Genomic DNA, 27406 nt, shown 5'->3' with positions numbered 1-27406 from the left:
AGAAAGAGTTGTCACAGAATCGAACATTTTCACTTATCCACAGGATAGGTAATAATTGTCTGATTGCTGGAGGCCCCACCAATCGCGAAAACAGGGGTCCTGAACCCCCGTTCCTCCTTACTGCTCGAAGGGCGTTTGAAGGGGGGATGGGGGTTCAGGAACCCCGTTCTTGCCATCGGTAGGGGTCCCAGAAATGGGACCCCCAGCGACTAGACAATTATCACCTGCCCTGGGGATACGTGATAATTGACGATTCGGGTACGACCCCTTTAATGTCAACCCTTTGATGATAAATAATTTTTAAATATTATCTTTTTCAAAAAAATATTTTCTTTTATGAGGTGCTAGACTGATAATGCACAGGCGGCAGCCAGACATATACATGGATGAATTCAGAAAAAACTTGAAAACGGGCAGTAATGTAGATTGTTAGAGGGAAGGTAGAATCCCCCTTTAATCTTACTTTGAGATGTAGTCATTATATATAAGGTAGATGTTGTGTAAAACGTTCACAAACACATCTTCTTAGTGCATGTACTGACAATCCACGATATCAATGAAAGGTTCCTTTGTGTAGATAATATGATTAAAGGAAAATATCGTTTGTGAAAAATCTATCTGTTTAAAACACACAGAACATTTGAGTCTTTTACATGAAATCTGTTTGAGGACATGATCAAAGGAGCTGATATTGCCTTGTCTAAAGGCATCTTCCACTTGATTCCATGCTTGCTAAATATTCAGTAATCTTGCAATTGCCATGGAAACACCATGGCCCTCATGCATAAAAAACAGCTTGAACAAAAAGTGTCAGTGTTACCCAAAGCAACCAATCAGATCATTTCTTTCATTATCAAAACTGCGCTGGAGAAATGACAGTAGTAATCTTATTGGTTGCTATGGGCAATTCTTTTAGAAAATAGTTTTTAAAGCATGAGACCACATATGTTTCTGGTAACTATAAACATTTTAATAGAAGTAAATACTAGCTCCTGCTCATTATAGCTTTTTAAGGGAAAATTGTCAGAAATATATCTATTACAAACATGAGAGAGCAACAAGGATCAGTCAAATACGTTGTCATGCTGAATTTAAAGGAACACTCCAGAACAAACTAATACACTGGAGGAGAACTGGTAAAGAGGAAAAGTGGTGAAGTTGCCCATAATATAACTAGGTATAACAGTGTATCAGTTCTTCCTGGAGTGTTTGTTTAATTCGTTCATGTGTGATGACACACAAGCACAGACACACAAACACAACAATATTCTATATAACAAGTGGTACAATAGAAACTGGGCCCTTATGCCTATCGGGCCCCAAAGGCGCCTATAACTTAAGCGATAGAGTCCGACAAGAGTGAGCTTATTCACTATACAAACAGTGTGATGCCATATACACTACGTGACATCATACCTCCCAACTGTCCTAGATTCAGCAGGACAGCCCCAGAATCCGGGCGGTGTCCCGCTGTCCTGAGTGACTGGTGGTATTGCCCCGGTGTCAACTGTATCTGCATTCTCAGTGGCTCCTCCAGGAGCGGAATCCTCTGGCCTGGGATTCCGGTATCCTAGAGTCCCTAACATCACAGTCCATGTATGGACAGTGACGTCAGGGCTACTCCTGGAGCGGAATCCCCGGACATAGTGTTGCCGATGCTCTGGCCGGGGAGTGCACTCATGGAGGGAGTCCCTGATGTCACTGTCCACCTATGGACAGTGATATCATGGGCTTCTTCAGGAGCTGAATCCCTGGCAATAGCGTGGTCGATGCTCTGGCTGGGAATTCTGCTCCTAGATGGAGCATCTACAGCGGGGTGGTTCTATCAAATGGGGGTGTGGCACTATCTACATGGGCACTGTGGCACTATATGGGCACCATCTACAGGGGAGACTGTGGTTCTATCTACATGGGCACTGTGGCCCTATGTGGATATTGGAACTTTATATGTGGGCACTGTGGCACTATGTGGGCACTGTCTACAGTGGGCACTGTGGCACTATGGGGACAGCTATGGGGGCATTATACTGTATGGTGGCAGCTATGGGGGCATTTTACTGTATGGTGGCAGCTAAGGGGGCATTATACTGTATGGGGGCAGCAATTTGGGTCATTATACTGTATGGGGCATTATACGGTATGGGGGTATCTGTGTGGGCATTATACAGTATGGGAACAGCTATGAGGGCATTATGCTGTATGGGGCAGCTATGGGGCATTATAATGTATAAAGGAATTGTGTGGGCATCATACGGTATAGGGGCATCTGTGTTGGCATTATACTGTATGAGGGCAGCTATGGGGGCATTAAACTGTGTGGGAGGCACTATGGGGCATTATACTGTGTGGGGGACAGCTATAGTGGCATTATACTGTGAGGGGGTTGTATGGGGGCATTATCATGTCACTACATGGAAGTATGATACTGTGTGGGCTGAACCATGTGTGTATGGGCGGGGATTGGGCGGGGTCAGTCGCAACGTTCTACGCGCGCCGTGACAGTTGTCCCTCTTTGCGATACTTGAAAGTTAAGAGGTATATGTGATATCACAATTGATGGGCAAAGTTATATTATTTGAATGCCACACATACAGCACGTGACATCACAGTCATGGGCCAAGTTATAGTATTTTGATGCCACATATACAGCACATGTGACATCGCAAGTGATGGGCCACGTTATAGCATTGTTAATCATTTATCTTTTCACTTAGGAACGTTGAGTTACAACTCTGTGTGTATATGACTAGAAATATTCAACATGGCCTATGTCATCTGCCTTTAGATACAAGAATGTTTCAACGTGTAAAGAAACGTTTGTCTTTTTCTTAGTAATCGAGAAGCATATTAGACGTGATGTATTTCACCTGATTTCTACAAAAATATGGACATATAGTTCTTCTTCCTGCCAAATTACATCCCAGAAGCAGAGGCGCCCGTTCTGAGGCTTCTCTTCTATCTGCACGTACAGCCATGAGAACTCATTAAGCAGGCTTCCCCTCTCTATCCTTTTCCATTTAGTATGCTGTATTAGTGCCGTTGACAGCGGGAAGGGAATTCATTTCTGGTTTTTGCATTCAGTATTAGGCATCACTACCTCCCCATCCATAGTTCATACAAGTAAAACGAGAGGAATTTTCAGGCAATTCTATTATTATGGTCTCTGTCTCAAGGAAAAAAGTACACCAGCACTATAATGTAATAATACCACAACTCAGTGAGACTATTTAGTGCTGTTACTCATAGCAGGACCTCCACACATGAAATATTGTGGCTCTAGCAACCGTTGAGGGCATCTCTGTGGTAAATGAGGTTTTTTAATTGCCTATAACCCTTTTTGGTGGTAAATTAAGGCACACGTTCACTACCCGCTGTAAAATAAATTTCCATTCCTACATGCCCGGCACTTTCCATGCTAAGGATATCAATTTTGAGACATTTCATGGAAAATGTAAGTAGTGGAGAGTAATCAGAACGATGAAAATATTAAGTGAATGTCAGGAAAAGAGATTATATAGAAGGTAAGCTTCTGTAAACGCTCACAAAATGCAATGTTCGTTCCTAGTGAGAGACTTAAGACACAAAAAAATTAAAATACAGTAAAATAGTCTTAAATGAATGAAGAAACAGAAATATAAAATTACTGTAGATGAAAGGCATTTTTTGCCATAACCCATGTTTGCCTATTTATGTTCCTCTAGCATTTCAAGAAAATTAGACATTACTATAATATATGTTATGAAATATATTCATATTCTTTAAGTACATATAAAAAATGTGCTCAAGCATAGTGAGAACATAGACCTTAAAAAAACACTTTGTATGCTTTGCATGCAAATGCTATTTAAAAGAAGTTCTCGTTTCATAATATTTAAACCACTAGGTGGCATTGTCCAATGTGTATTGTAGAGGTGCCTGTAAAAAATTATATTTTTTTGTTTTAGTGCAATTGTTTCATGACACGAAAAGCAAAACAGAAACAGAACTATGTGTCCAATATATCAAAATGATCTAACAGAGGAGCTGGCCTTTTTTTCTATAGAACCTATATCAGTTTTCTAGAGAATGTTAAGAAATTAGCTGCAGTAGTTGAATCTGAAGCGTAGTCAGGACTCTAAGGTTGGATTCACACGAGCATGTTCGGTCCGTAAAGGACGGAACGTATTTCGGCCGCAAGTCCCGGACCGAACAAACTGCAGGGAGCCGGGGTCCTAGCCTCATAGTTATGTACGACGCTGGGAGTCCCTGCCTCTCCGTGGAACTACTGTCCCCTACTGAAAACATGATTACAGTACGGGACAGTTGTCCTGCAGCGAGGCAGGGACTCCTAGCGTCGTACATAACTATGATGCTAGGAGCCCGGCTCCCTGCAGTGTGTTCATTCCGGGACTTGTGGCCGAAATACGTTCCGTCCTTTACGGACCGAACATGCTCGTGTGAATCCAGCCTAATAGCTATGGCAACAAGGACACTTTTTCTATTAAGCAGTTTTTATACACAAGGCACTAAGTATAAAGCATGGGTCCTGTACATTATGGCATATAACTTTCTTGCTGTACCTAAATATTAGCTGTACTTTATACTTTAAACATGTTGGCTTCAAACTTAACCTATAAAATAAAGATATTAATATAACGTACAGCAGTACATTAATAAATCTGTATTAATTTAAAGGATTGGAGATTATGAAATGTATCACTCTGCAAGCACCTGAGGTCATGTCCACTGGAAGAATTACTTACTCATTTTTTCCCTTATTGGAGACATATTTTCACATTTTCTATTTCTCTTTGCTAAGCAAGTACATTTAAGCTCTGATTTCTTGTTCCAGCTGGCCTTGTGCCCACCCACCAGGCAGCAGGGAGTAATTCAGAGATGCCTTTAATGGCCTGACACATATATATAGACTTGTATACATTTAGTTAAACGCCTGCCTCTTTTGTGGCGCTGAGTCAAGATGCGGCAGTTATGACAAATCTACTTGGCATGACTGTACAGATCATAATACTGCAGTGATCCGCCATGATGCCCTGCTCAAAGGTCCCCTTGCATAAATAATCATTTCCTTCCTACAAGTGTATTTGATCAGAATTTTCACTTGTTTGCTGATTTAGATTTTTTTTAAATCTCCTGTGACTCTAGGTGTTTTATATGACTCTACAGACTACAATATTTTACATAATGTCAAGCTTATATCAGAATGCCACTAGTAATCCAATTCACATTAATATGGACGTATGAGAACATAAAATAAAATAGCGCATACACTCCAATGTAGCATAATACCCAATGTACTGCAACATAACAAAATTCATTGTATGAACCAATGAAGTCAAGAAGGAAAAAGGGGAAGAATGTTTTATTAAGGAAGGGGCTTTCATCATTATATTCCTTGCATGACACATGTGTCACGTGTCGAATAGGAAATGGGGTGTCATGACCCAGGACCACTACCTCATTCCTCTTGAATGTTTGCGTTCTACTGCTGGTAAAAAAAACAGGAGTTAACACTCCCATGGGAACACGCTACACACACAGAACATCGTACACTTCCTTCCAAAATCTACAGATGGTGGTAGCAGACGGAAGATTCAATACATCTCTGCCAAACGTGATTGCTATAACTGATCCTATTTCCCTGACAGTCTGCATCCCTTTTACTCTGTACTGATCACCCTTGCAAATTTCTTGGATGTAATATGGATCAATTAAGGAGATCCTTGAAATGGAATATTTTGGCCAATTTTATCATATTTGATCACAAATTAAACATCTGGTTACAGTAGTAAATGTTAATAATAGGAAGCCACTGCTAGGAAATAGGAAGTGGTTTATGAAAATCTAAAATTCATAAATGTTGCGGGCACAGCACAAGATGTAAATTGTATATTCCCAGAAATAGAACGACTGGCTTGTTCCCGTTATACCCTTCTACTTTAAGCAAATATATATAGAGGAGGGAATAATTATAAGATATAACTTTGAATTTTTAAATCATGTAAAATGGAATAACAATAATGATATGGATTGTGCTATTACACCATATAGCATATACACAATTTAGCATTCAATTTGCCAGGTATTTGATTTTTGTTCCATATTAGTTACAGCAGGATTGCTCAGGATCAGTGGAGTTACACAGTGGAGTTCTACCTGTCCCTATAGCCTAGTGTATTCCTAACTGTTGACAACGTGCCGGGCAACCGTTCTGAGAAGAACGACCCCGTTGTCTCTGGAACCTGTCCCTGTACTAAAGTCCGTATTCTGACTACAACTCCTACGCGTTTCACATGGTTTGCTGGCTCATCAGGGAGATAGTGAGCAAGACGGCGTGACAAATCGTGTGGCAATGGACACTTCTTCTCCCTGGTCAATGTTGGTTAGAATATAGATTCAAGTTAAGCTGATTACATGGGACAGTTCTATTGTAGAAAATAACATGCCTATTACCCATAACTTAGTTTCTCTAAGAGGAACAGGCCTTTTACCCATAATCTTCTTTTTATAAGAGGGGTATGCCTATTAAGTGTGCATTCAGCTCCGGTTAGTGAAGTGGTTTGCAGAAAGTCTTGCTCTCTTAGTTTTAGGCCTCACTAGTTCCTGAAGAGGCGCTTCATGTGGCTTCATGATTGTTTTCACAGCATGTGGAGGAAAAGAACATAAATTCTCCACAAATTCCAACCAGGGGAAAATACACAACTATGGGAAAACATTTTCCTGTTGACTTGCTGTCAAGCACTGTACATCAGTTCAGAAGCACAAGTCGTGAATTACTCTGCTGATAAGTACTAGAAATCCATGTAGTAGTGCTGTCTATTAATACATATTTTTGGTGCCAGAATGATTGGTGACACACAACACAGCAAATGAATTCATTTGAGTCAATTGGAAACAGCTGCCCTAAATATGATTTCATAGAAGAATTCAAGTGTGATGAAACATTGTAGTAAATGAGTCAGCGCCAGAAATCTAGTGGCCGACTCAACTGTCAATGTTACTTATCAAATCTTTATTGGTTGAGCTGAATGTCCACGTGTTGGTTGAGCTGAATGTCCACGTGGGCAAACAGATGTGGCTGAGATATTCCCACTTTATACCACTCAACAAATGCTGCCGAATTCCTCCACTGGGATAGGGCTGATCTGACATGTGTGAGCTCAGTCTGTCAGCATCGTACCGTCCTCATTTATTTTCCTCTAGGCACTTTCAAACATTCTCACCCAATCACAAACCCCACTTATGCCAACTTTAATTCCCTCCGAGCTTTCCAACCATAATATTTTTATTTGTCATTGAGTTTCTGTGCAATGACACATAACTAGCTGTTGAGAAACGCGGCCTTACCTTGTGGTTTTTGCCACTCCGAAACATCATCCAGTCCTCACCATTGGTACTGACTTCCAGCTTGTATGATTTGACATAGTAGGAAACTCCTGTATGTTTTGATACAGCGCCTTGTGTTGCCACAGCTTTGAGTAAAGTCAAGAAGCGGAGATCAATCTGTAAATATATTAATGATAATAATATACTTAACATTTAGGTGTTTTACAGCTATCTTGTAAGAACTTGACACTTTATTTTACAGACGAGCCTGATAGCTTGCTATAAGACTTGTTTTTTCCAGCTATATTGAGGGATTACTGTTCAGAAATGTAATATGACCATGTTACCCAGCAGCGATGATGAGATTCTGCACAAAAACAACCATCTTTATAGTGAATAGATACAGAATGACTACATTCTTATGCAAAAACCTTTAAACTAGTTGTCTCATGAAGACAACCCCTATTTAAATGGTAGGGGACTCCCCTAACCCATTGCGATCAGCTGTTATGTACTTGAGAAGCTACATGTGACCATGTACATGCCAGCCATTCAAACAATGCAGCTATTAGAGTGGCTCTCTGTTCTAACTCATAGAGGGGGGTCCCAAGCATTATATGGACAGGGATTGTCATCATTGTACAACCCCTTTAAGCGAATGTGTACTAAAAAAAAATAAGGATCTGATTTTCTGAAACTCATCTAACATCATAGCTAAAATCTATGTAAAAAAATCATGCATGCGTATATGTATATATATACATATATATATATATGTCTATATATATATATGTCTATATACATATATATATATATACATATATATATATATACATATATATATATATATATATATATATATATATATATATATATATATATATATAGCAAACAAGAAAGCAGCAGCACTCACACAGAAACGATCGATCAGGTGCCCAGCAAAACGTCCCGATCCTCGGACGTGTAGTAGTATATAAAGAAAGAAAATTTGCAGTACTCCAGTGTGAAAAAAGTGGTGGTTTATTCAATCCAAGAACAACAGCAACGTTTCAATCCTACAATAGGATCTTTATCAAGCCAGGCTTGATAAAGATCCTATTGTAGGATTGAAACGTTGCTGTTGTTCTTGGATTGAATAAACCACCACTTTTTTCACATTGGAGTGCTGCAAATTTTCTTTCTATATATATATATATATATATATATATATATATATATATATATATATATATAGTTAGACTAGTAACATAATATGGCAATATATTTGTAAGCTCACAAGTCAATAATATCCAGCTTTTTCCCCAAATTTGCAGTCAACAGCAACTCCCAGATGTTTAGGACATTTTGTGCTAAGGACAGGCTAATGACCCAGATAACAGCAGATAAACCAGTTATTTTGGTAACTTAGTTAATACAACCCCTTTCGTAAAAAAGGAAAAGGTCATTATTTATATTTGTAAGACTAAACAGTCTATGAAAAACTAGAACTCAATGTGATTTTTAAGGAGAGATGACAAAACCTGCCCTGTGCCAATCTCGTTTTATACAACAGTCAAAGAAAACCTGAAAACTGTAATGCTTACCACAGACATATGTTATTTGTAAGCTGTGATTTGCCAATAACCTAATGTCTACAGGTGTCAGCAAACCATAGAGGCCATTTGCTCATAAAAAGAAAGAGGTTTGACCATGTTGGACTTCTTAAAGAGGCTCTGTCACCACATTATAAGTGCCCTATCTCCTACATAATGTGATCGGCGCTGTAATGTAGATGTTATGAAGAGAAGTGTATGACGCTGACCAATCAGTGACCAATCAGCATCATCCACTTCTCATTGTTCCAGCCCAGCTTCTTTCACTGCACAATCACACTAACAATGGGCTGGAACAATAAGAAGTGTATGACGCTGATTGGTCACTGATTGGTCAGCCTCATACACTTCTCTGTACTACGCCCAGTAGGTCAAAAGTAAAAACACGCCCAGTTGTCTATTAAGAAACTAATTAGCATAAATCTAAAATAGTTTATAACTTGGCCAAAAATTATTGTTTTTTCAAACTGTTGTTATCTACATTACAGCGCCGATCACATTATGTAGGAGATAGGGCACTTATAATCTGGTGACAGAGCCTCTTTAAGTCAATATCCCCAATTGAACAACGCTGGATGTATCCAGCAGAGTTCCGTCCCTCTTCTTTTCATTATGCCAAACATGTTAACGGGGGATTGTGGTGGTATATACCTGCCAGCCAAGCAACTTTCAGCCAGAAGTTGGCAAATAAATGGCTATGACCATCTCTATGATGCTGCTGTAATAGTGAGGCCCTACCATGAAAAACATGACTGATAAACTGTGAAAAGAATCATGCAGAGAAGCTTTCCCCCTTCCGTTTGCAAAATCAGATACTGTATTTTGCAATCTTGTGGTGGGCGCATTCCTTATAAGCAGTAACAACTTGTTCCATAACTTTTATAAAGTTTATTAATGCTCCTTCAGCAGTAGACTACGCAGCCCTGCCTTTTTTCTTAGAAAAAAAAAAATTCAATGCAGTAACTGTCCAAGACACTTTGCATTTTGCTTGGTGTCTTCTTTTTCCTGCCAGATTACTAATGTGGAATAAATTATCCTAGAATTTGGCAGTGGGACGAGGCCCTGCTGAGACAATGTCCTTCCCCTTGGAACTATAGGTGGGACTATGAAATGTCTCAACATTTATAGCTTGACCTTCGTAACATGGAGGTGGAGAGGTTGGCAGATAGGTCCAGACATTATGCTGTAGTCTCTTTCAGCATCAGCATAGTTAAAGCTCTATACTGTTGCTGTTGAGGAACCTCGATGTTTGGATCTATATGATAACATCCAGGTTACGCTTTGATTCATAGTGGTTTTGGGTACCTTGATTTTTTTTATCATCCAATACCTGCCTAATTCTGGATTCTGGTTAGTAAATAGTGACCAGCACCGGCAAGTAGAAAAACGACAAAGAACCATTGCAATAGACGTGGTCATCTAAGCGGTTTAATCGAGGAGTCTCACAAGTGGTAAATCATATACATATATTATTCATATCTTGTTCTAGGAAGCTTAGAGACAATAACACACGATCACTATTCATAGATATGATGCTTTTCTATATGTAATTGTGGTTATTGATGTTTGGAAAATAAAATAAAACAACCCCATTCAGGACGTAATTTCCATCTCGCTTTTGTTTAGCAGAGTAACAAGTGCTTATTAACCTCATACTTCACGGCATACTATGTAGACTGGCTCGGAAGGAGTTAGACTTTTCTCTTGTACACTAAATCCCGGTTATACTTGGCTCGCATCCTAAGGGAGCTGACTGGTGACGGGGTGATTTAAAGCGCTGCAGCCTGTTTCTGCAGAGGATCAATTCATTATGGCACTCCCACCAGCCTTAGCATTATGCCTCCTGACTAACAATTAATCCTGAGCATGGTGCAGTGAGATCCACTTAAGAGGGCTACCTTCCCAATGCAAAGCAACAGCTTCCAAACCGCTGTGTTATAAGGGATTCAAATGAGCCCTTGACAGGAGCCCAGCATGATACATCAATATACCAGTTCACTAGACATTGCAGCATAAGCTTCTTTCCTCATCTATTGGCATTACTTTACAGCAGCATTGCAGGTATGTAATACAGCCTATAACGGAGTTTCAGACGTTTAATAGAATAGCTAAGGTAGGCTGAAAAGGATAAGACCAATGATTTTATGAGAAATAAAAGTGATTAAAGTCGCTTCACGCCTCAATTTAAAGAAAAAAATCTGGAAGGAAGACAAAATCTCTCTTGCTGATTTTCCCCTCCATTCCCTATTTCAAACTGCACAATAAAAAAATGATTCTAATATTATAATTACATGATATGCCTTAGCACAGCTCAGTTAAGCAATAGTCTTACCCTGTGATATGTGGGTATTGCTGCGACATATCATTTAAATGTGCTGTCAGCCCTCTGAAAAAGAGTGGGTGACTACGCCAGCTTCCACAGGGGCTTGGAGATCCGGTGGAGTCATCGGCTGATTAAGGTGTTATCATCTGCGACTTATTCAGGACTATGAAAGAGCTCAATTTGTTGCAGTTCTAGTATAATGCAAGAAGACAACTTGCTCCATTAGCCCAGTGATAGCCTAGGGCATGTTGACATTGTGTTAGATCGAATTTCCAGTGCTAAAGTTACTTTTTACTGGGTTCTTTGAGAAATAAACGTACCTGCAGAGATTCCCTATTGTTGTCATGATTGGGAGCCCAAGCATTGTCATCGCTGTTTAGTCTAGCTTGTTGGGCCATCCACCCGCCATCTGCGTATGTAGAAGAGGCAGTGATTTGCTCATTGGATATCCGTCTAGATTCCATTCCCAGGGGAAAATTGCATTGAAAATCTGCCGAAGACATAATGTTGGTTAGATTCATAAACCTAGACAGACTTAAAGTCCAGGGCTGTTTTACCTTTATACTGATTTGCTTGAGCATATTAATACTGTGACACAAATTAAATACACATCTACTGCAATTTTCGAATCTCTTTGAATCATCCAATTTGTGCGCGGCTACAGACAAGCTTCACTATCTTGTGTGCCTTAATTGTAAAAATTTGCAGTATCAGAACAAATTAGGGACCGCAAAACACAGGCTTATCCGAGAAAATGCTCCTAATCTTCCCCAATCTGAACTTTAGCAGATTAGTAAAAATACGTATTTATGGATCTGATCCACATACAGGTCTCTAGAGATAGACACATTCAGAACATTACCCTTATACTATGCATGTGTCTAGCTGATACGTAATTATTTTCTTAGGAGACAACTCTGCATATTATAGTCAGATGACTAAGCTTGTGGTTCCATCCCAGAGGTGTCTGTATTAAGTTTCCTAGACTATAACTGGCAATAATGATCTAAAAATGATAATTAATAATGTTGTACCGCTGCTCCAGCCGCATAGAGCAGTGCTGTGTTTTAATACTAGAGAAGTTTAGCAGACAATAAGGTCCTAGCGAGACACTAAGCAGAATACGTAATAAGTGGAAAATGCAGGAACAAGCTAATTAAAAAACCATCAACATCAATGTAGGATTGTATTCAATTTCATAACCTATAAACATTACAGTTTGCTTCCAAAAGATGTACTTTAATTAAAGCCACTCTGTGGGAACACTACTCCCAATGCATTGTGGGAATTGGCCTGCAAATAAGGAAGGATTGCACTTCCTAAAATTACTAACAAATGAATGTGCAATTTGGGTAAAAACTATTATTAATGAAGACACATGGTTTTGTAGGGAAAAGACGAATATTGTTACAGAGTGTGGTGAGGCAAACATGTCAGACAATTATACACTGAGGGGATAGAATTGACTGACGGTGAGTTTATTGTACTGTTGAAAACAGCAAGAGCTTCAATAACATTTGATTGATACAAAACATGTAATCACAATCCAGGCTGAGGGACCTAGGACATAGGAATAATATAAAAGACAAACTAAACCTAGAATAACTCAGGTATAACAAAGCAGAAATAAGACAGGTGTTTGGCAGGAATACTGACAGATGAGAACAAAGAGTGCCAAGGCCTGCCAGCCAGGCAGAAAGATTTTCAACTCACTTTCAGGGACCTCCTGAGGGGCTAGGTAATAGCGAGCAGAAAACCCATCTTTAGCCACCGCCATGTCAGTGTGAAAGGTGAGGGACAGTATTCCAGTTGAAGACCGGATCTCGGAGGGGGTCTTCGTACCACAGTACTTGCCAATCAAGGGCCCCACTATAGGGAGAAATAAGAGCATCAGTGTTATCAGTTGAGGGCATTAGACCCTGTCATTTCCTTCTAAGTTTTACTAATAGCACTTTGGTGCTTTCTTATCTACTACACGGGCTACCAGCTGTAATGGTATATGCAGGAGGCAGCTGAAAATTCCAGTAATCTAATACAATACACTGCAGTCCAAAAGGTAGTGATTTGATTGCTTAGTATCTTGAAGAGATGAGACAGGGGAAGAAGTAGAAAGACTGATTTAATGGAAATACCTGGAGAAAAAACATTACAACTGTGCTGCTGAAAGTGTAAGCGTAGAACCGTCAAAGTGATGACTCACATGCCAACCGCAACTATATTTTCTCTATGTTGTGATATGTTAAACTCAAATGAATAGAAAAATAAACTCACTTTTAGGGTGAATTCTGTCGCTGCCACTCCGCTGCAATTTACGGTATAATACATGTGGATGGGGTTTCAAAAACCCCATCCACATAGAGCAGAAAAAAACCAGGTGAAATTGAGGGAATGCTATGGATTTTCAAATCTACAGAATGTTAATTCTGTCGAGGATTTCTCAGAAATTGTCACTTTTGCACAAAATGTAACACATAATGGAAAATATCCACAACATCTGGCCTTACCCTAACTGTACTGAGTGTGAAATGCAATCCAGAGTTATAGCTATCTGTCTAAATAAAACATTGTTGGTTACTTTGTGTTAATAGACTCAAAATATAGCTACTAATATATATATATATATATATATATATATATATAATGTCCAAAAATAGGCAGCACTCCAAAAAATAGTAAATTCAATCGCCCTCATGATGCAATGTTTCGGCTCTACTTGAGGAGCCTTTTTCAAGCATCTTCATCAGGAGCCTGCTTGAAAAAGGCTCCTCAAATAGAGCCGAAACGTTGCATGAGGGCGATTAAATATACTATTTTTTCACTTTGAATTGGAGTGCTGCCTATATTTGGACATATATTGAAGGATTTGGAAACAAAATTGGGTTCCTAAGACGTGCACCCATCCGTAATTTGCTGGTGCTGCTGGACGGTGCTGCTGGACGGTGGACTTTCATATATATATATATATATATATATATATATATATATATATATATATATATATAATTCAGTTGTTCTCTCTTACCATTTGGAATGCCATCCCAGATGTCTAGCCAATCATATTTGCAGTCTCCTTCTGCAACTTGGAGGGGGTCATGCTCTAGGTCGAAGGTCAGAAACTGCAGGACGATCTCCATCTTTGGCTTGGCCAGGATAGTAAATACACAGTCCAGGTTGTGTGGGTATTTGTCTGGATAGCCGGGAGACTCAATGGTGCCATTAGTGTTGGTGAAATTCCTTGAACAATCTTCAGAGCCTACAATAATATAAACAGGATGGGTTGACACAATGCTGAATTACCTCCATAACCTTAAGGAATCAAGACCTGTCATGATGTCAAGATGGTTTGCAGAACATTTTGCACCAACTCAGCATTAGGGTTGTAGCGGCAAACGATACAGTAGAAATATGACAATTCTAACACTATAGCGAATGCCTATTCTCAGCTTCAATCTTATGACCGGAACAATGAAAATACAATCCAGAAGCAAATTCTAAAATATTCATGCAAACTTTTTTAATTACTGCAAACCAAGTATATATCTCAGAAATGTTTAACAATTACGATATACACATATTCATACTGTGCAATGCAGAAGAGTTGTCACTAATGTGTCACCCCTTGTTTAATAAATCAAATCTCGAGAGATCACATGCAAAATTTTCAAAAGTTGACAAACATAAAAGAGATGGAAATAGACAATAGGAATGGCTGTTGAGTTTCTTCGGATTAAAGAAGGCTTTCTGCTTGCCACTAGGCCAAAGACTATTAATACGGACTTCAACAATGGCACCCATTGTATTGAATCTGCAGAGTCCTGCTGTGTGTCCTATATCTTCTAAGTGCCTTAAGGGAATGATTTAGAGACTGAAACAGGGGGCAAGAATCCCATTTTCAAACTAAAATGTCAAAGTGTGCAATTCACAATTTACAAACTACAGTACTGAAAAGATAGTGAGTCTTAAAGGAAACATTTCCCTTAAAGGTGTTTTCCTGGACTTTGATATTGATGGCCTATCCTTAGGATTGGCCACCAATATCACATCAGTGGGGGTCCAACTCCTGGCACCCCAAAGCTCAGCTAAGGTAAAGGGAACGTGCTGCTCTTGTCAGCGCCACTTCCCCGCCATTGTACATTTTGCTTATCATTGTAGCTCTCTGCAGCTCAGTCCCATTCAGTCCCAGGCACAGCCAGTAGCAATTGAATGGCGCTGTGCCTTGTAAACAACGAAGGGGAAACGGCACTCTTTAGAGTATTGCGGCCCCTTCAGTCAATTGATCAGATGGGGTGCTGGTTGCCGGTCCCCACCAATGTGATATTGCTGACCTATCCTTAGCACAGGCCATCAATATCAAAGTCCCGGGAAAACCCCTTTAATGTTTAACAGTTGACTTAATTTTTATTCATAACTGAAGAAGATGCAGACATATATTTTTTACACACACTTGAGTGCTGCAGGAATAACAACAACAACATGCCCCTAGTTTCAGGGAATGAATACTATCATCTAGTGTTTTCTTTGCGGTGAAATAGATTGAGAGCAACAATAAACCTACAAATGAATGAAAAATATAAACAGAAGAAAAACTTCTTGACAGTGTTGAGAGACAGCTCATTGATCGGCGCTCGTTTCAAAAGGAGATAGTATGGGGATGAGTGCTTGTTACTCTGATCACTCGTCCACATACATTTCTATCATGTCGGCAGCACGTTTCCCTGTTTACACACCGAGATGTGCTGCCAACAACGATAATATTTTGAGCATTTAAAACGATACGATCAGCAGATGATCGAGCGTTTGCTCGTTCATCTGCTGATCGCTGCCCTGTTTACACAGGGCAATTATCGGGAACGAGCATTCTGTGAACGCTTGTTTGCCCGATAATTGGCCAGTGTAAAATAGGGCCTTTACTTCTTACTCCTGAAATAAACAGAAAATAAAGGAGTACATTTCTTCCTGAATCCCTTTCATTTTGGCTGACAGTGGACTGAGATGTGCAGCTTAGCATTCCTGCTCTCATATTGCAAACAGAGCACTGGGGGAAGTCTCGTTCTGCAGCCGGTTGCCTTAAGGGGGTTTTACACTGGGCAATTATCGGGCAAACGACCGTCCATAAAATGTTCGTAGCCGATAATTGCCCTGTGTAAACAGGGCAGTGATCAGCAGATGAACGAGCAAACGCTCAATCACCTGCTGATCGTATAACTTTAAAAAAGTTAAATATTATCGTTGTCAGCAGCACATCTCTCTGTATAAACAGGGTGACGCGCTGCCAACATGATAATTATTTATGGGGTCGAGCGATCGGAGTAACGACCCCTCATCCCCATACATAGATCCCTGTGACAGGAGCAGATGACCGCTGTCTCGTTGATCGGCGCCCGCTGCACTGGCCAAAATCGTCCGGTGCAATAGGGTCATTACAGCCAAACACAGATTTGTGATAAGAAGAAGGAGATATGGCTTTATACTTTATATATTTTGGCATACATTTTTTGCAATCATGCCATTGCCAATTTATGCATGGCAACCTGCACCTACACCACCAGTGGCTCTTACAGCAGCAGTCCTATGGAGGTGCCTGCTATACTTAGCAAGTTTTGTGACATAACATTCAATCAACAGAGAAAGATGAAGTATTATGGACAGCTTTGTATAACTGCATGTCTATTAGGGGTGCCACAAGTCAGTATAGATTTAATACTCTGCAACCCTATGCCTGCGATGTATCAAGATCTGCACCTGTATAGAAGTCAGAAATGGTTAAAGGCTCGGGCCCCATGTAATGTGCGATTGTTCTGACCGCTCTTTTCTTCACACTTGGTCCCACAATCCTCATTTACTGCAAAATCAAAATGCTACCAGGAACCTTTCTTGAATATATTTATGCAGTAACCTTCAACCTTCAGCTTACTATTCAATTATCCCAAGATCTTGCTTGTCTTCTATATTATGTGCATAAATATTTCACTCTGATACACACTGATACTGCCACAAGCTAGGATATATGCAGAACCTGTTCTAAGATTCTGTTCACACACACAAGCTTATACAGTACGTAAAACCCAAGACAAAAGCTAGATCACTGATACAGCACATCTACAAAAACCTCTGGATCCGCCATGAATATCTCTAGTCTCTCACAAATGGCTCTCTTTATTCTTCTATTCCCTATCTTGATGAGACTGTATATTTCAACATTTCTTGTGCAATACAAATGAGTTTGCTGATATTTTCAAGATCTGCCAACAACCCGAACATTAAAAATACATAAGGGAGGAGGTTTTTCGTATGTACAAAGCGCATGAACGATACAAATTCATGGAGTTTGCAGGATCAGATTTTACTTCCAGAAGAAAAGGAGTGGGGTCATAAATCTGATTACTTTATTTAAGGCTAGAGATCCTTTATTCCATGATATATGTACAAAGTGTATTTCTTTTCAGCAGGAATGATTTTGATCCCAGAATGTGTTGAATAGGCTTCTTTAAAACACAGCAGACACATTCTTTGTCATTTCCTTCTTGACCCTTCTGCTGCCACCAATACGCCGCAGAGCCCCGCAGGCACATTGACCTGCCGGCTTACCAAAAGAATAATGTCACTGATGATCCTAAATTGTGTATGCACAAAAAGGGCTGTTGACAACCACACAATCTCCACTTAACCCTATCCCCCTTACAAATCTCTGCATAATAAATCTGTGGAAGCGGGTGGGAGTTTGTTTATATACAATGCACCACTTTCATTTCCCCAGTTTCCCCAAATATGTTAAGAAAAGGAAATTGAGCCATATATCCTTCTATCTCTTGTATTGGGCAATATCACGTTTATTAATTTCACGTGCATCCCATTTATGACATGGATGGGGACATTTTAATCCAAGTTGTCAACGTGACAATATAGATGCCACATCATGCCCCTCTACTCCGGCAATAAACCGCAGAAATTAGTGGTAGACATGAATCATCGCAAGCCAGCGTTGACGTGCACCAAGTTACTATAACAGAAATAGCACTTGGTATGGTCAATATATGATCAGAAGTTGTGTGTGATTTCCTGTTAAAAATTCCAACTGACTTCAATTATTTTAATAAATATATAATCTCCGATAACATTATTTGCACCATATCTACCAATAATATCAGCAGGCAGTCATATCTGTTAGCCACCACCAGTTAATTAGAAGTTTTAGAATATTTGATAGGAGGGATACAAATAATTCCATTTTCTTCTGCAATGATTCACAGGCGGCAATAACCAAAGAGATGAGGTTGTGGGTCTAGAGGTTGTAAAACTCAATTGACCTTCAACACTTTGCCCTTGACTTCAATGCATCACTAGAATCATCACCTGATTGGAAAAGCAATAAAAGGGAATGTCCTAATGATTTGCACTGAACTAAGAGAATACGGAGCTGTAGACTTATTTAAAGCTGACTGAGATGTAGGTATGAGAAGTCATAAACAGATATTGATTAAACATAGCATCAATTTACATCAAAGTAGTCTTTCAGGAAGAGTGATACACAGCCAGGATAACAAGCGATGATGCACATTTCACTAAATGATACATTGGTTAGGTAATCACAATAACTTGGAATAGAATATACTGGCACTTGGGGGTTTTAACCCCTTTCAGTCGCAAATAAAATCACTGCTGGATAGAGAGGATCAGATTATCTGTGTGCTTCTAAAAGCCCTATTACACCAGCCAATTTTGTCCGGCGCAAAGAGCGCTGATCAACAAGACATCGTTGATCAGCGCTCGTTTGCTCCTATCACAAGAAGCTATGTATGGGGACGAGCGGTCGTTACTCAAATCGCTCGACCCCATACATTATTATCATGTCGGCAGCGCATCTTGAAATATATTCAAGAAAGGTTCCTGGTAGCATTTTGATTTTGCAGTAAATGAGGATTGTGGTGAAGAAAAGAGCAGTCAGAACAATCCCCCATTACATGGGGCCCGAGCCTTTAACCATTTCTGACTTTTATACAGGTGCAGATCTTGATACAGTGCAGGAATAAGGTTGCAGAGTATTAAATCTATACGGACTTGTGGCACCCCTACTAGACATGCAGTAATACAAAGCTGTCCATAATACTTCACCTTTCTCTGTTATGTCACAAAACAGCAGCACCTCCATAGGACTGCTGCTGTAAGGGCCACTTGTGGTGTAGGTGCAGGTTGCCATGCATAAAGTAGCAATGGCATGATTGCAAAAAATGTATGCCAAAATATATCAAGTATTTCTCTATATGTGCCCCAGGAGATCAGCCATTTCTTGTCTTCCTTATCACAAACCTGTGTTTGGCTGTAATGGCCCTATTTCACCAGCCGATTTTGGCCTGTGTAGCCGGCGCCGATCAACGAGACAGCGCTCATCTGATCCTGTCACACGGAGCTATGGATGGGGATGAGCGGTCATTACTCCGATCACTTGTCTCCATACATTATTATGTTGGCAGCGCATCTCCCTGTTTACAGAGGCAGATGTGCTGCCGACAACGATAATATTTCAGTTTTTTAAAACAATACGATCAGCTGATGAACGAGTGTTTGCCCGTTCATCTGCTGATCGCTGCCCTGTTTACATAGGACAATTATCGCCCACGAGCGTTCTATGAACGATCAGTGTAAAACCCCCTTTGAAAGGACCGTCATTTACTAATAAACTTTAAAAGGGTCTTAGAAGTTGATCTTTGCTCAATGATTTGCATGAATATGTATATAAGTGTAGGCTTTTCTAACAGCGGGTGGTGGTAATAGATGAATTTTACTATATAGTTATCGCAGGTTGTTAAGGTTTTTCAAAACTGACCTGTCTTGAAGATCTCATAACGTAGTGAAAAGCCAGCCCCCTGACGAGCATAATCTGTGATAAACCGGATGTAGATGTGGGAGCCAGATGAAGTGATTGTAGATGGGGCAATATTTCCACAGTGTTTGCCCAGCAGTTCTGCCGATTCAGTATCTCCATCCCGGATCTCAATAAAGTCATACCTGTAAAATCAAAGAATCTAACATTAGAACTAAGAGCAGACGGTTTCAAATAAAGAACAACCTGTAAAAAAGTTAGACACTACCAAAGAAATGTAATCTACAGGTAGGACAATAATGAACATTCCCATTTCTTATACATAAAGAGGACCTGTTAAATCTCCTGGGAATACTTGCATTCCCCATAAAATAACAGTTTTAAAGCATCTTTTCCTGTGCTGATCCTCCATTATTCCTTCTGGAAATGTATGTATAAGTTGAAAACAGGGCACCACCATTCCCCTTGTCAATGGGGCTTCTCCCTACACACTGACACTGGCAAATCTGTACCTGCACAGTGTCAGACTGTGTAGGTTTGCACCCCACTGACAACAGGAATGGTAGCACCAAGTTGTCAATTTATTCTTACATTTCCGAGAGGAATAACAGAGGAATTACATAATGCAGAATTCTAAGAAAAGATGCTCCAGCATTGTTACTTCATTGGGGAATACAAGTATTTTCAAGACATGTCAGGAGAGTTAACAGACCCTCTTTAAATTACTTTTTTTCCTTTTAGACACACATGTATACAATATCGTGAAAACGTAGTTGAATCCAGTGCACAAGCGCTATCTGGCTAGCTCAAAAAGTTGCATGACTTTCTTTAACATATCTAAAAAGCTTTTTGCAGTAGTAACATCATCAATCTGAAATTACTTCTATGAAGTCACTGTGCTTATTCTGTGCACTTTACTAAAACTAGAAACTTCTCCAAAGGTTGGACTCATTCCCTTGTATCCCTCCAGAGCCATATGGTTTACATTGAGTGTCATGTTGGAACTAGTGCAGGAAAGTGCTGTACAAACTGCTGCATTTTTGTCTTTAATATCCGTTTGGATGTCTTTACTTTTATCAGTGTTCTCAAGAATGCTTTATCCTAACTAAAAACATCCCCTTATGATAGATACATTTAGTCTGCTAAATCTGAAGAAAGTAGAAGAGGTCACATCAGGATTGGCAAAAAGAACAGGATAAAAACACGATATCTGGGCCCTGGCAACGCTGCAGAAGTCAGTACGTACCCCGTTTAGGAATATCCTGCCTTGTGTTGCTACAAACTGCCTCTATTCTGCTGCTCCAACCACAGGGATTAGGAGATTACATGGTGTAAATGTACGGCTGTGTATTATAGATCACCACAATGCAGATGCATTCATTTTCCTCTAACACTAATATGTTCTGGTAGCCTGGTGACATTTCACTTATTTCCATTCTTCATATAAGACTGAGTACATATTGGCAAATGGTGAGAATACATTTAGTCCAAAAATGTTTAATGAATAATATATATGTAGACCTCTATGTGCAATAATCTATTATAGATTTAATTAGATATTGAATGTGCTGCTAAATATTTACAAAGAAAATGATCTATAGACGTTCTCCAATGCTGAATAATACATGAACTTTTGTGCGGCAGAGGCAGAGATTTGCTTTACTAGAGTTAACCACACAATCTTTTTCTAACCTGATGTAGGAGCAAGGGTTAAATCTACTGACAGCTGTCCATGTCCACATCTTTCCCTACATCTCAACTGCTGAGAATGACACAGTAACACCTTGTAAGTGTCTTTCTCAATCACTCCCTGGTCTCCTGAACTGTTTGCTTACAATGACACTGTCTTGTAAGACAACTGTACAGATCTTCTTCACGGAGGGTGGGCAAGAAGAAGAAGAAGCACAACACCCAGGACGGCTCTGCTCCTCTGCATGGGAATGGAGATGTGACTGTAGCCGGATTGCAGATGACAGAGCTGTACTGTGTCCTGTGTCTGTGAGTTCCTTTCACTCAGCAGCTATCTTCTGAACAATCTCCTGAAAGATGAGTGATCTGCTAGACAGCTCAAGCAGTGTGGGAATATTTCCTCTCCCCACTCATACGTGCGCCTCGGGCATGAAAATAAGATGTTAAGCTCCACAGTCTATCCATCCATGGCACTTTTAAATGTTATTTTACAGTCTGCAAGTGAACATGCGCATAAATGTATAAGAAATATGTCTACGGTTATTATGCCGTGTCCTGACACACATTGTTTCCCTGCATGACTTTACTGCATGCAAGCACTTGAACTTGAAATGTGACTTCAGAATTTGACCCTGTAAATATGTTGCCAAATTGAGAGCACTGACTGCAGAACATTGTGTTTGCTTTTTTCTGCTAACAGTGCTGCAGTGCTGAGATTGGACATACTATGAAGAGGGACTGCAAGCGCTTTGTCCTAAGGACCTATTTCAGTTAGATTATATAATAAATACCGCCTTTAATAAATAAAGTAAACGTTGTGTGTTTGATTTTTTTTTATATAAACTTGTAGAACTTCATATAAATAAAAACACACATGTATAATAAACATACTGATGTATAATGTTAACATTGTGGTTAAAGTCAAAAAAAGCAGAAATTGACTCATTTAAAACTTAGGGTATGTTCACACGCTAGCTGGCTTTTACGGCTGAAATGACAGCCTGTTTTCAGAAGAAAACAGCTGCGTCGTTTCAGCCGTAAATGCTCCTCCTCTTAATATACGAGGCGTCTGTGACACTCGTATATCTTGAGCTGCTCTTCATTGAGTTCAATGAAGAACGGCTCAAATTACGTTGCAAAGAAGTGTCCTGCACTTCTTTGCCGAGGCAGTCAATTTACGCGTCGTCGTTTGACAGCTGTCAAACGACAACGCGTAAATAACAGGTCGTCTGCACAATACGTCGGCAAACCCATTCAAATGAATGGGCAGATGTTTGCCGACGTATTGTAGCCCTATTTTCAGACGTAAAACGAGGCATAATACGCCTCGTTTACGTCTGAAAATAGGTCGTGTGAACCCAGCCTTAGGAGTCACCTGTCACACTATAAAGTCAGGGGTTTGATCTTTTCTGTAATGTAGCAACGACGACTACCTGTGATATAGCTAAGAGCAATGAAGCTATTGGGGGTGGGGAGAAAGCCAAAACGCCAAAGAAAAAAACTGTATTACAAATGGCAGCTAGCTGGTGTGGGGCCCAGTTTCACGTTTTGTATTGGGGCCCAAGGGCTACAAGTTACACCTCGATAGTATCCCTATTGTAAAATAGCAATATAAGGCCTGATTCACACGAACATGTTAAACATCCGTGGGATGGCCGTTCAAACAGCGGCCGTCCCACAGACATGTTATTCAATGGTCCGTCGGAAAATAGGACATGTCCTATCTTTTCACACCTCACGCATCCCTCCATAGACTCTCAACTATGGGGGATGTGTGACATCGCATCCCGCAGCGCTGAGCACGGATGCACCTCGGACGTGAAAAACTGCAGTTTTTCACGTCCGAGATGCGCAGCGTTCGTGTGAATCAGGCCTAAGGGTTGTCCAGTACTAAAAAAAGAAGGATACTTTCTTCCAAAAACAGCGCCACACCTGTCCATGGATTATGTCTGGTATTGCAGCTTGGCTTTATTAACCCCTTCCCGACATCCGCCGTATATTTACGGAGCACGTCGGGTGGAGGAATATGGAGCGGGCTCACAGGCTGAACCCGCTCCATAGAATGAGTGTGTCGGCTGTGTGTTACAGCCGACACTTCAGGGTAACGAGCTGGATCCAGGTCGAGCACGACCCCGTTAATTTAACCCGTTAAATGCCGCTATCAATAGCGACCGCAGCAAATAATTAGAAATTGGGGGGCTAGCTCCATGCAACGTGCCATTGCTTGGCATGGCAGCCTGGGGGCCTGATATCCGTGTACTCTTCCTGCAGGGCTTCATAGGAGTCAGTATCACATTATACTGCAATACATTAGTATTGCAGTATATCATGGAAGTGATCCAAAGATCGCTGGTTCAAGTCCCTTAGGGGGACAAGTAAAAAAAATAAAAAACAGTCAAATAAAGTATTTTTAATAATTACATAAAAAATAAAAATTAAATGTTCAAAAAAACAAAACCTTTTCCCATTTTTCCCTTAAAGAGGCTCTGTCACCAGATTTTGCAACCTCTATCTGCTATTGCAGCAGATCGGCGCTGCAACGTAGATTACAGTAACGTTTTTATTTTTAAAAAACGAGCATTTTTGGCCAAGTTATGACCATTTTCGTATTTATGCAAATGAGGCTTGCAAAAGTACAACTGGGCGTGTTGAAAAGTAAAAGTACAACTGGGCGTGTATTATGTGTGTACATCGGGGCGTGTTTACTACTTTTACTAGCTGGGCGTTCTGACGAGAAGTATCATCCACTTCTCTTCACAACGCCCAGCTTCTGGCAGTGCAGACACAGCAGTGTTCTCCAGAGATCACGCTGTGACGTCACTCACAGGTCCTGCATCGTGTCGGCACCAGAGGCTACAGATGATTCTGCAGCAGCATCGGCGTTTGCAGGTAAGTCGATGTAGCTACTTACCTGCAAATGCTGATGCAGCTGCAGAATCAACTGTAGCCTCTGGTGTCGGTGTGTCCTCGCTGGTCTGACACGATGCAGGACCTGTGAGTGACGTCACAGATCTGCACTGCCAGAAGCTGGGCGTTCTGAAGAGAAGTGGATGATACTTCTCATCAGAGCGCCCAGCTAGTAAAAGAAGTAAACACGCCCCGATGTACGCACATAATACACGCCCAGTTGTACTTTTACTTTTCAACACGCCCAGTTGTACTTTTGCAAGCCTCATTTGCATAAATACGAAAATGGTCATAACTTGGCCAAAAATGCTCGTTTTTTAAAAATAAAAACGTTACTGTAATCTACATTGCAGCGCCGATCTGCTGCAATAGCAGATAGGGGCTGCAAAATCTGGTGACAGAGCCTCTTTAAGCACAATGTAAAAAAAATGTAAAAAAAATTAACATAACTGGTATCGACGCATCTGTACAAGTCTGAACGATTACAATATATCATTATTTAGTCCGCACGGTGAACGCCGTAAAAAATGAAAACCGTCATAATTGCTATTTTTTGGTCACTTCAACTCCCACAAAAAATGTACCCCAAAATGGTACCAGTAGAAACTACAGCTCACCCCGCAAAAAAATAAGTCCTCATACTGCTCAAACCACAAAAAGTTATGGCTCTCAGAATATGGCGACAAAACTAAAATTTTATTTTTAAGAATCAGTTGTTTCCTTGTAAAAGTAATAAAACATAAAAAAAACTATATAAATTTGGTATCACCGTAATCGTATTGACCCGCAGAATAAAGTTAACATGCGTTTTTACCTTTATGGTGAACGACGTAAAAACAAAACCCACAAATATTGAGGAATCAGTGTGTTTTTCCTATTCCACCCCACAAATACTTTTTTTTCCATTTTCCCACTACATTAGATGGTAGAATAAATGCTGGCGCGAAATCTACAACTCGTCCCACAAAAAACAAGCCCTCATACGGCAATATTGATAGAAAAATAAAAATGGCTGCGGCGGAAATGTGTTAGGATATGTTCACACGCCCTATTTACGGACGTAATTCGGGCGTTTTAACCACGAATTACGCCCAAAAATACGGCCAATGCGCCGGCAAACATCTGCCCATTCATTTGAATGGGCTTTACGATGTTCTGTGTAAAAAAGACACCCACGTCAAAGAAGTGCCTGTCACTTCTTGAGACGTAATTGGAGACGTTTTCCATTGACACCATAGAAAAACAGCTCCAATTACGTCCGTAATGGACGCAGCGAAAAGCGCCTGCACTTGCCATTACGTCTGAAATGCCGGAGCTGTTTTCTGCTGAAAACAGCTCCGTAATTTCAGCCGTAACGGAGGCTGCCGTGTGAACATACCCTTAAAGTGAATGGGGCTGATCTGCAATACCACATGCAACCTGTGAACAGGTATGGCGCTGTTTTTTTTCAAGAAAGCAGCGATGTTTTCTAATACTAAACAACTCAGTTAAAGAGAGTTTGTCATTATATTTTCATCTCCCAAGCTACTAATACCGCTATATAGGGAAGGATAATAGTTTTTTTTTTTTAAAAACCTATGTTGCCCAAGTCAGCGTATCGTGAACCCAAAAAAATAGCTGTTAATTTTCCAAGTGCCATATGCAAATGAGCACTGAAGAGTCTTGCAATCCTGGAGGTGTCCAACATTTTACATGGTTTCTGCTTAGAATGCAGGACACTTCCGGGATTGTAGGTCTCTTCGGTGCTTATTTGCACCTGGAGGAATAAAACCACTTTTTATGGTTCACAGTGGGCTGACTTGGACAACATAGGTTTGTTTGAAAAACGATTAGCATATTACATATTAGCGATTGGGAGGCGAAAATGTGATGACAGACTGTCTTTAAAATGTTAGGCTGGGTTCACACAACCTATTTTCAGACGTAATGGAGGCGTTTTACGCCTCGAATTACGTCTGAAAACACGGCTCCAATACGTCGGCAAACATCTGCCCATTAGTTTCAATGGGCTTTACGATGTACTGTGCCGACGACCCGTCATTTTACGCGTCGCTGTCAAAAGACGGCGCGTAAAATTACAGCCTCGTCAAAAGAAGTGCAGGACACTTCGTGGGACGTAATTGGAACCGTTTTTCATTGACTCCAATGAAGAACAGCTCCAAATTACGTCCGTAAAAGACGCCCCGCAAAACGCGAGTACATGCACTTACGTCTGAAATTCAGGAGCTGTTTTCTCCTGAAAACAGCTCCGTAATTTCAGACGTAATTGCAGTTATCGTGTGCACATACCCTTAGGGTATGTCCGCACGCAGTGTTTTCAGACGTAATTCGGGCATTTTACACCTCAAATTACGCCTGAAAAAACGCCCCTAATACGCCTACAAACATCTGCCCATTGCTTTCAATGGGAATTACAATGTTCTGTTCCCACGAGCCTTTATTTTATGTGTCGCTGTCAAATTACGGCGCGTAAAATGACAGCTCGTCAAAAGAAGTGCAGGACACTTCTTTGGACGTTTTTGGAGGCATTTTTCATTGACACCATTGAAAAACAGCTCCAAAAACGTCCGTAAAAAACACAGCGAAAAACGTGAGTTGTTCAAAAAACTTCTGAAAATCAGGAGCTGTTTTTGCCTGAAAACAGCTCTGTATTTTCAAACGTTTTTGGTCACTGCGTGTGAACATACCCTTATAGTTTCAACCCAATATATCTCTACGATGCTCTCCTAACTTTGGGTAGTGACTACTACG

The 27406-nt window shown here is 40.3% G+C and overlaps 1 protein-coding gene across 4 annotated transcripts in view; it reads right to left on the bottom strand.

The window, feature by feature from the left end:
• NRP2 (neuropilin 2) overlaps window positions 1-27406 on the bottom strand; it is a 125134-nt gene that overhangs the window by 63085 nt on the left and 34643 nt on the right. For all 4 annotated transcript variants that reach the window (XM_075829838.1, XM_075829839.1, XM_075829840.1 and 1 more), the window contains exons 3-7: window positions 20063-20244; window positions 14261-14491; window positions 12952-13107; window positions 11559-11728; window positions 7345-7500 (exon numbers count right to left, since the gene is read on the bottom strand). In XM_075829838.1, the coding sequence (XP_075685953.1) occupies window positions 7345-7500; window positions 11559-11728; window positions 12952-13107; window positions 14261-14491; window positions 20063-20244 (895 nt within the window). The remainder of the gene's footprint in view (window positions 1-7344; window positions 7501-11558; window positions 11729-12951; window positions 13108-14260; window positions 14492-20062; window positions 20245-27406) is intronic.

Source organism: Rhinoderma darwinii, chromosome 6 (genome assembly GCF_050947455.1).
Source record: "Rhinoderma darwinii isolate aRhiDar2 chromosome 6, aRhiDar2.hap1, whole genome shotgun sequence".
NCBI classification, from domain to species: Eukaryota; Metazoa; Chordata; class Amphibia; order Anura; family Rhinodermatidae; genus Rhinoderma; species Rhinoderma darwinii.
The sequence above is the reverse complement of the archived record's forward strand: the minus strand, read 5'-3'. Positions and strand labels throughout refer to the sequence as shown.